The sequence below is a fragment of the Aphis gossypii genome, unplaced genomic scaffold, assembly GCF_020184175.1.
Source record: "Aphis gossypii isolate Hap1 unplaced genomic scaffold, ASM2018417v2 Contig00461, whole genome shotgun sequence".
Lineage (NCBI taxonomy): Eukaryota > Metazoa > Arthropoda > Insecta > Hemiptera > Aphididae > Aphis > Aphis gossypii.
Window position 1 is genome coordinate 12,191 of NW_026083118.1, and position 9,430 is coordinate 21,620.

Sequence of the window (9,430 nt, forward strand, 5' to 3'; positions counted from 1 at the left end):
GATCTACATGTGGCAAATTAAGTCTTAATTTCATTAAGGTAATCAACAATTGATCATGCATAGAAATATTTTCAACTTTCCATTTTAAATAATAATTTATCTCAATGTTTTCACATATTAGCATTAATAAATCAAAGATTTTAGAATTGGGTAACCCAGTATAACTTAATTAACTCATCATTACTTGAAATAAGTTCATAAGATAAGCACTCAGAAATTGAAGACATTTTTAACTTTAATTGTTCATTTTCTTTTCTTAGTAACAAAATTTCTGCTTCTAAGCACTTGTAGTTTGACTAGACCTACAAAAAGTATTTAAAACATGACAAATGCAAAATATTTATTTATAGATAATAATATCATACATATAATATTTTATTAGACCAGTCCAACAAAAAAAAAAATTGCTTTGACTAATCAATAGTACTTATTTTAATATTTATTTATACTATTCTATATTTTAATATTTATTTCAAATTCAAATATAGATTTTTCAAAGGATTGTAACATGATATAATGTTTTTATTAGATTTATGTATAACATATTAATATATATTTTTTCTAATTTAATTAATTTAATTAGCCAAGAACTTAATTTCATAATAGTTCTTATAATTTTAAAAACTATGATGTCTCGAATAAAAAATTTAAATTTCCATGTTAATTAAATGAAACAATTTTAGAGGCAAAAACTCAAGTATAAAAATTAAAAAAGAACTGGTCTTATAATTTAATATTATATTTTGTATTTCTATATATAGGTACATATAATATATAGCTACTAACTGCAGGAGTTGATACTTTAAATCATCAGTATTCAATTCAACAACTTCTGATGTTTGAGGAATAATAACAGTGCTAGTGGTAACATTATTGGAATGACAAGCAATTTTGGTTCTTTTTCTTTTTTCTGGTGATTGGAAATTAGAAAATGCATTTTTTCTATGATCTAATATTTCAGGACCATTTATTTTGACTCCATTTCTAAAATGACAACTACAGATTCTAGCACCAGGTCCAGGCTCAATATCTCTTCTGTATGCAAATAATTTTGGTGTTGTTATAAAAACTATCTACTTCTTTACTACTTTGTTATAAATATTTACAAAACTTTTATAAAATGTAAAATAAAGTTTTTTTACTTCAATAATTTAATCCATCTACGTCTCTCCTTAGTTTCAACAGGAAATTTAAAGAAACTACATTTATGTTTTTGGTTATTGTGAGTACAATTAAATGCCCAGCACAGCATGACTAATGGTCAGTCTTATTCAAAACAGTAATCACTGAAAAATAGTTCGAAATTTATGTAAATATTGTAGATGACAGATGTACATAAACTATCAATACTAATAACATTATTGTTAGGCTATCAAGTATTATTCATAACATCATAAGCAACTAAAATGTATTATATAGGTATTATGTATTTTTAATTTCTATGAATCAATGACAACATAATTAATAATATTATAATTAAAATATTCCCGCCAAATTTGTTTTTCTGATTAATTTAAATTCCTGTTCATATTTCAGAGAATCGAATATTTAATATTTTTTATAGTGACCTAATTTAACTTTTTTGACTAAAATATATAACTAAATCAAAATAGTTTTATTTAAAAAAAATGTTTAGTTAATAGATCCGTGTAATAGGTATAGGGATTTCGATTTGTTTGGATCCGGCTTATCTATAACGTCCTTGGATGACGTCACACTAATATAGCGTATTAAGTGTATAAGACGTAACAACACAAAATATTGTTAACGATGTATCTGTGTATATGTGGTTTGGAAAAAAAAAATGTGAAGATATAAAATTATACATATTATTATTATTATGATAAATGACATACTTTTAAATGTTGTACTACACACTAATCTTTTTGAACTATTCAAAATGTTTCGTACTATACTCAATTTTAGGGCTGGTACAAATTACATATTTCATTTCGTTTTTTTAACGTGGTGTAAAAAAAAAAAAAAAAACTAAAATTAATTTATTTATGTAACGCAAATACATGTTATATTTTTGATACAAATTACATATGTATTTAAATGAACCTATTTGTGGTGTAAATTATGTAAAATACCATTATTGAATGGAATCATTTTTTATAGTGGAAAATTATAATAGTAAATATTTAATTTAAAGCTAGTTAATAGTAGTAAAGTAATAGTACTTACATTTCTGTTAGCGTGGAGATGCTTGAAAAAAAATATACTGGCTTCTAGTTGTAGTGAACCGGTCTTGGTGAAGATGGTTCAGCACGATTTAACGACGAAGTTCACTTTGTCGTATGTGTAAGAAGTTTGAATTAAAAGTTATTTATTCACTGAATATAATAAAAGCAAGCTCGATGTATTGTTAAGTATAGAACAATGTCATCGGTCTATGCGTGAGTGAGGCTTAACTTTGTCTAATTCTTAATACTACCACAACCCATTTTATATTAAACTATTTGGGAGTAGTCCCCCAAAAATATACGTACGTGTCATGGTAAACAGGAAATTCGACTATACGTTTCTATTTCATATTTTACTATAACCAATTATTTAAATACATATTTTTTTAATCTTTAAAATATATATAAACGATTATTAAAACCATGTTCGTAATCCAATTATCATATATATTAATATTCATTATTCTAAATCTAACCAACTAATGTAATATGCCGGATTTCTACATAGTGTTTCTACTGAACTAGCTGTATGTCTAATTTTTAATACTACCACAACCGCTTTTATATTAAACTATTTGGGCGGCGTAATCTCCAAAATATACGTACGTTTCTATTTCATGTTTACTATAACCAATTATTTAATTTTAATCTTACCTTGCTAAATTTACGTACCTTGCTAAATTGTATATAACCTTTCAAATCTGACATTGAAATGTAGAAGTCAATTACATTCTTTTAGATACAAATCGCACTTGTTATTACATTCTATTTTTTCGAATTGAAAAGACGTACCTTTCAAATTTTATTCTAGTTAGTGTTTTAGCTGAACTGATTATTTTAGACTTAAGAGGAGGAGTAGAAGTGGTTACATATATAAGAGACTCATCGATACAGTATATTCAGTATACTTCAACAGATTTTACAATCTACACTTTTTTTTTAATAAAATTAATTTAATTTTGAAAAAATGTCCTGCTACTCTTTTAAAAGCGATGACGAGGAGTCGGTTGTATTTTCCGAAGTAAGTAAAAAAAAAATAATTAAAATTATTAATAATTAATTTTTTTTTAATTAAAAAATATTAAATATTTTATGAAAAATTGATTTTGTAAACCGTCATCAGCTTATCGTCTATTTTAATTATAGGATAATATTGCAACAACATCTCAAAAAAAAGGTACATCGAAAAGGTTAGCTGTAAAACCGGAGAAGAAACCAGTATCGAAAAAGACGAAAAAGGTGAGTTATATAAATTTATAACATATTACGAAAAAGTAAAAAAATATAATTTAATTATTATTTTATAGAGCACTGCTATTTGTTATACAGACAAAATATTAGATTTAATAACAGATCCAACTATACCAACCGATGCAGAGAACACCTTGAATATAAAAAAGGATGATTGTTCATTAACGGTTAAGACACCTGTAGACAATACGGCTGTAGATTACTGGACTATAGCACATTATAAATGTGCTAAAATTGATAAAGTTGCTCTGCAAGATAGGTAATAATAATAATAATAATAATATATATATATTTAACTAAAGTGAAATATTTATAATAAACTTTAATTTAACCTAACTTTTTTAGATGGAAGCATGCTGAATGCTCACTTAAAATATCTTTAACAGGACAGCATCCGGATGATTTAACTACAGCCTAAGAAATGGTGACGCTCATTCAATCTGTTTTCGACAAAATGATGCGACATCCCGCCAAGAAGCTTCTCAGACACAAACCAAAAAAAAATAAACTTATAAAATGTATGTAATAGGATAGGTTGTATGGTGTTGGATTAATTTTATTTATAAAAAAAAAATTTTTATATTTATATTTATTTTTTATTATTTAGATAAAAAAAAAAATAATAATAATTCATATATAGGTTAAAATAAAATAAAAATAAAATAAAATAAAAATATTGAAAGTTAGTATACAAGTGGTATTAATTTCACATTTTTTTTTTTTTTTTTTTTTAACAAGAACGATAAAAAAATAAATTAAGAAACTTTTTTTATATTACATCACTAAATCTTGTAATATCATGTTCGATAATGAATTAAAATGAAATTGTAATAACTCGTACATAAATGAACAATCTTCACTTTGTATATTGCTGTAGCTGAAATCATAATTTTGAATATATTGATTTGTAAATTCGTTTCGTTGACAAGATGATGGTAACCCATTTACGTCAGACTTAATTAACGTATAAGCTGTATCAAACGTTTTTTGGTATGATTCCAATTTTTTCTGTTTTTCAACAATATACAAGTCAATACAATGTTGTAATTGTTTCAAACGATGAAGATCAATATGAGATAATGTTATATAATTATCATTAGAATATAAAACTATAGTTGATTGGTTACATTAACAGAGTAGAAAAAATTATCAGCTATCTTAACACGTTTACAACGAGTATGCAAATTTTCGATAATTGTATTAAAATTGTTTTCGCACATTAACTTACACCACTGATCAAGATCTAACGTTACAACTTTTTTAGTTAATTTACATTCTAATAATATAATAATTGAAATTTGCTTATTAACTAGAAGTCCAACGGTTACACTTTTCTTACTAAAAGGACGAATATCGAACACAGATTTTGATACAACGATTGATGGATTCATATTGATAAAATAAAAAAAACAGTAAACAGTATTTTTTTTTCTAGAAATATGAATATGATCACTAGACAGCTTAGCTCAAACTAACAAGTTTTGTTTATCCATACATGTTATATACTAAAAAAATGTAAGGTTAAAAAATAAAAAAAAATGTGAACGTATAGTGTCTAGTTGGATAAACAGTAAAGAGTTATTATACTTACCTATCTAATTCGATAGAACCTGAAACATTTTTTAAAAATCATTAACATATTAAATTTAAATTAGACGCGTTATCCCACTAGGCTATACGTTCACGAGGTATTAAATAAGTTATTAACACATTTAAGTTTATTAAATTCAGATTTTTTTTATTGAAATATAGAAAGTTAAATGAACTAAACAACAGTATCATATGACCTTGATCCACAATCACAATCACAAATATCGATAATCTTACCATATTTTTTTACTACATTTTCAACAAACTGATTTCCTTTTGATAATAATACAAAAACACATTTCGGATTCCATCTTGAATGTTCAATCCATGGATTATCTTCTTTTTCCCAACGATGCAATATAATACCACAGCAAAAACATTCAACAATATCTTTTTTCCCTGAATATATAAAACCGCTTTCAGCTAATGAGTATTTATCTTGAGATGAAGTCAACGGAAATAAATTGAATGTTTTCAATCTTGATATAAATGTAGTGAATTCTGGATATGTAGGATATGCATTGTTTCGTACTAACGAAACAAGTGAACAAAAACTGTTGTTAATTTGTTGAAAATTCATTTTTTATAAAAAAAAAAATAAAAAAAACTTAAATGAATTAAACTTGATTAAAACTAACAGAACCTGATTGAACGATGGTTGAATATTAACTGAACTGTCTGAACTGAAATGAATTCAATAAAACGACTTTTATCTATAATTTATTAAAAAAAATGAAATTACAGTGTAACCTGAATGTTTAACTTACTAGGGAAATAAATAGTGTTGAAGTGTGTATACACTGTTTAAACTTTATGTGTAACAGGGGAAAAAATAATTGGTTAAAGGCGGAAACTATACCTTAAATTTTAAAAATCTCCGCAGTCAAAAGTGCGCAGAACATACATTATGGTTTTTGGGAATCAGTGTTTTTTACTGGTACAGCGGAGAAAAAAAAGTTTGAGGGGGGAAAATCCACCTAAAAATTTTAAAATCACCGCAGTCTGGTAGAGCGGAGAAAAAAAAAGTTTGAGGGGAAAAATCCCCCTTAAAAATTTGCAATCTCCGCAGTCAAAAGTGCGCAGAACATACAAATGTATACTACTAATAACATTATAGTTACTACTTACAAAGAGAGTTAGAGTACAGAGACACAGGGTAATATGTAGGTACTTTTCCACACTAATTATTAGTATACTACTATATTACTAATATTAATATATCATTATTACTGTTACTATTACTAATTAGTAATTATCAGGGGCTAGGATTTATATGCAAAAAATTGTAAAACATGTATTTTATTTACAAAAATATGCATTAAATTTGTTTAAGATAAAAACAAAAATACAATTACAAAAAAACTTTATTTATTGAAATACATCAGTGATTTTCTGTTTGTTTTAATATAGTATAATCGAGAAATAAAATAATATAATTTAAAAATAAAATTTATAATTCACATTCACCAGTGGAAATACGTGTTACATGCTACGACCACATACTTTTTTAAATTTTCGATTATAAATGATCGGCAATTGGATAGTAGCAGTATTGATTTTTATCGGCGGCTTCCCAAATCCCACCAAAATGGGGAGCACCAGGGGGATTGAAATGCCATTCGCACGGTAAGTGACCTGAGATCCTATCCTGTTGGTCAGGGTGGTTGATCAACCGACGCAACTGCTTAGCTGCACCAACAAAATTAGTGCCACAGTCCGAATAGATATACGAAGGTAAGCCACGACGAGCAACGAACCTATCCAACGTCATCAAAAACGCATCTGTGGACAGAGCAGTAACTGACTCCAAATGTACCGCCTTGGTAGTCATACAAACAAATACTGCTACATATACTTTGCAAATACGAGCCTTACGGAAACTTAGCTCTTTCATCTGCAGAGGTCCCGCATAATCAATGCCAACAACAGAGAACGGAGGAGCTTCCCGAACTCGGAACTCTGGCAGATCTGCCATCTGAGGTTGGGGGTTAACTGTTGCGACTCGTACGCAAACTGTACACTTTCGGATCACCCGATGAACAACTAAGCGAATGTTAATGATCCAGAATCGTCTCGATACAATTGCAGTAAGTAACCGAGGACTAGCATGACAGGCATAACGATACCAATGTCCAGCAATGAGCATTGCAAGATGAGATTCTTTTGGTATGAGCATAGGGTAAACTCTACGCTGAGACAAACTCGAATTGTTCAGCCGACCTCCTACACGAACTACTCTAACTGAGTCTAAGAAAGGAGAAAGACGAGCCAACGATTTATGTTTAATCTCTTTACCTTTGGTTAAGCATTCAACCAATTCACGCAAGAAGCACACCTGTGCACATTTGACCACAGCAATCAATGCAGCATCCAACTCCGACTGCTGCAAAAAACCCGATTGGACCTCCTTCTTTTGACATCTGAACACAAAACGACGTAGTCGAGCTACCACTCTAATCATGTTATCAAACGAAGAAAATCGCGCAAACCATTCCGAAGAAGATCGAACTTGTGTCAGCAAACATACCGGCTTGACTTCCGGTAGCTGATCTAACGCTAGACTCACGACTTCTTTCGGCCAATTTTCGACTGATGTTGCTAGAAACGCAGGACCCTTCCAGTAAATATCTGACTTCACAAGATCTGAAGGACGGAGACCCCTTGAACAACAATCAGCTGGATTCTCCTCTGAGCTGACATGAAACCACTGACAATCGGGAGCCGTTGACTTGATCTGATGGACTCTGTTGGACACAAAGGTCTTGAACGACGAATGGGGGTTACTCAACCATGCGAGCACAATGGTTGAGTCCGTCCACGCGAACGTCCCCTTGATCACCAATTTGTTCTCCAAAATTCGTTTCAATCTGCACAGCCATAGTGCCAATAGCACTGCCCCACAAAGTTCTAGTCTCGGAATGGTCACGGCCTTAATCGGGGCTAATTTGGTCTTGGATCCAATAAGATATACACGCGTACCTCCTGACGGATCAGTCACACGAAGGTAAGCAACCGCAGCATATCCCTTTCCTGAAGCGTCACAGAAACCACACAATTCATAGCTACACCCGGAAGAGCAACCGATGAAGCGAGGAATCTTGATTCCCGTGAGCCATCCTAACGAGAAATAAAAATTGCTCCATTCTTCAAGTAAATCTGACGGAAGTTGATCGTCCCATCCGATGTGTGCGAGCCACACACGCTGCATGATTGTCTTAGCGTAAAAGATCGACGGGGCGAGCAAGCCCAGTGGATCGAAGATCCTAGCTATCATGGATAGTACACCGCGCTTAGTTAAGGTCATTCTAAAGTTTTTGGAACTGAATGAGAAATAATCCTTTCCATGATTCCACCGCATGCCTAACACCTGTGAAGCATCGTCCTGGTCGAAAGTCAAGGGATCTCTTGAACAATCTTCCGCTGGTAGATGTGACAGCAAATCTGGATTATTGCTGGCCCACTTCTTCAGTTGTAAGCCGGATTTGGCGAGCGTCTTTATCAGGTCAGACTGAAGCACTTTTGCAGCCTCCAACGAATCTGTACCGACACAGATGTCGTCCATGTAGGTTTGGTTGTACAATGCGGCCTTGACGTCTGGAAGAGCTTCACAGTCGTTGTCAGCAATATACCGAAGAACCCGTAAAGCGAGATACGGAGCACTATTCACACCGTACGTAACTGTGTTGAGAGTATACTCTTTCACCGACACCTGCGGCGAATCCCTCCAAAGGATATACTGGTATCCCCGGTATTGCGGCAATACATCGATCTGCCGATACATTTTACATATATCCGTAGTGAATGCGACTTTATGCATCCGGAATCCGACCAAGACATCAACAATATCCTGTTGCAACTTTGGACCAACCAACAAACACTGATTGAGGGATATTCCGGAATGACATTTGGCAGACGCATCAAAGACTACGCGCAACTTGAGTTCGTTACCTTCGACCTTGTGCACGGCATGATGGGGAATAAAGTACTGACCTTCGCCTTCAGCACGGGACATATGACCTAGCTCCTCGTATTCTGTCATAAATTTACAATAAGCACTATGTAAGATGTTATCTGCAGACAATTTCCTTTCCAAATTTAAGAAACGTTTAAGAGCAACCTGTCGAGAACCCGGAAACGCTTCTGCTGAGCGACCTACGACGAAAAGGAAGGGGAACAGAAAACCGACCATTAGAGTCTCGGACCATTTCAGAACGGAACAGCTCTTCACATTGACCATTTTCAGTGAATTGAGGCGGAGCAGCCTCCGGTTCTTCAACCAACCAGAATTTCTCGATAATGGTTTCCATCGACGATTCACAGGAAGTTAACATAGTTAAGCAGCCTATGTCCGGGTGTTCTTGAACAGGACCAATTAGGACCCAACCGAATATCGAGCTATATGC

General features: G+C 31.7%; 3 protein-coding genes across 3 annotated transcripts; 1 reads left to right on the plus strand and 2 right to left on the minus strand.

The window, feature by feature from the left end:
• The first annotated feature begins 3,138 nt into the window (after window positions 1-3,138).
• Window positions 3,139-3,876, plus strand: LOC126554300 (uncharacterized). Its single transcript, XM_050209385.1, has 4 exons — window positions 3,139-3,207; window positions 3,333-3,425; window positions 3,494-3,696; window positions 3,783-3,876. The coding sequence occupies exons 1-4, from the start codon at window positions 3,154-3,156 to the stop codon at window positions 3,853-3,855; spliced, it is 423 nt and encodes a 140-aa protein (XP_050065342.1). The 5' UTR covers window positions 3,139-3,153; the 3' UTR covers window positions 3,856-3,876.
• Window positions 3,877-4,251: 375 nt separating this feature from the next.
• Window positions 4,252-5,655, minus strand: LOC126554299 (death-associated inhibitor of apoptosis 1-like). Its single transcript, XM_050209383.1, has 2 exons — window positions 5,265-5,655; window positions 4,252-4,445 (listed from the first exon to the last, which is right to left on the minus strand). The coding sequence occupies exons 1-2, from the start codon at window positions 5,605-5,607 to the stop codon at window positions 4,414-4,416; spliced, it is 375 nt and encodes a 124-aa protein (XP_050065340.1). The 5' UTR covers window positions 5,608-5,655; the 3' UTR covers window positions 4,252-4,413.
• An 891-nt stretch (window positions 5,656-6,546) lies between these two features.
• LOC126554305 (uncharacterized) lies at window positions 6,547-9,039 on the minus strand. Its single transcript, XM_050209389.1, has one exon. It carries the CDS (start codon window positions 9,037-9,039, stop codon window positions 6,547-6,549), a length of 2,493 nt encoding a protein of 830 aa, XP_050065346.1.
• Window positions 9,040-9,430: the final 391 nt, after the last annotated feature.

What these genes read in the sequence shown, in the direction of transcription:
- LOC126554300 (XM_050209385.1), top strand. Translation starts at nt 3,154, where the DNA reads ATGTCCTGCTACTCTTTTAAAAGCGATGACGAGGAGTCGGTTGTATTT. An exon ending in TATCGAAAAAGACGAAAAAG is followed by an intron (nt 3,426 to 3,493) that starts GTGAGTTATATA and finishes ATTATTTTATAG; the next exon opens with AGCACTGCTATTTGTTATAC. An exon ending in AAAGTTGCTCTGCAAGATAG is followed by an intron (nt 3,697 to 3,782) that starts GTAATAATAATA and finishes TAACTTTTTTAG; the next exon opens with ATGGAAGCATGCTGAATGCT.
- LOC126554299 (XM_050209383.1), bottom strand. Translation starts at nt 5,607, where the DNA reads ATGAATTTTCAACAAATTAACAACAGTTTTTGTTCACTTGTTTCGTTA. An exon ending in AAATGTAGTAAAAAAATATG is followed by an intron (nt 4,446 to 5,264) that starts GTAAGATTATCG and finishes GTTGAAAAACAG; the next exon opens with AAAAAATTGGAATCATACCA.
- LOC126554305 (XM_050209389.1), bottom strand. Translation starts at nt 9,039, where the DNA reads ATGTCCCGTGCTGAAGGCGAAGGTCAGTACTTTATTCCCCATCATGCC.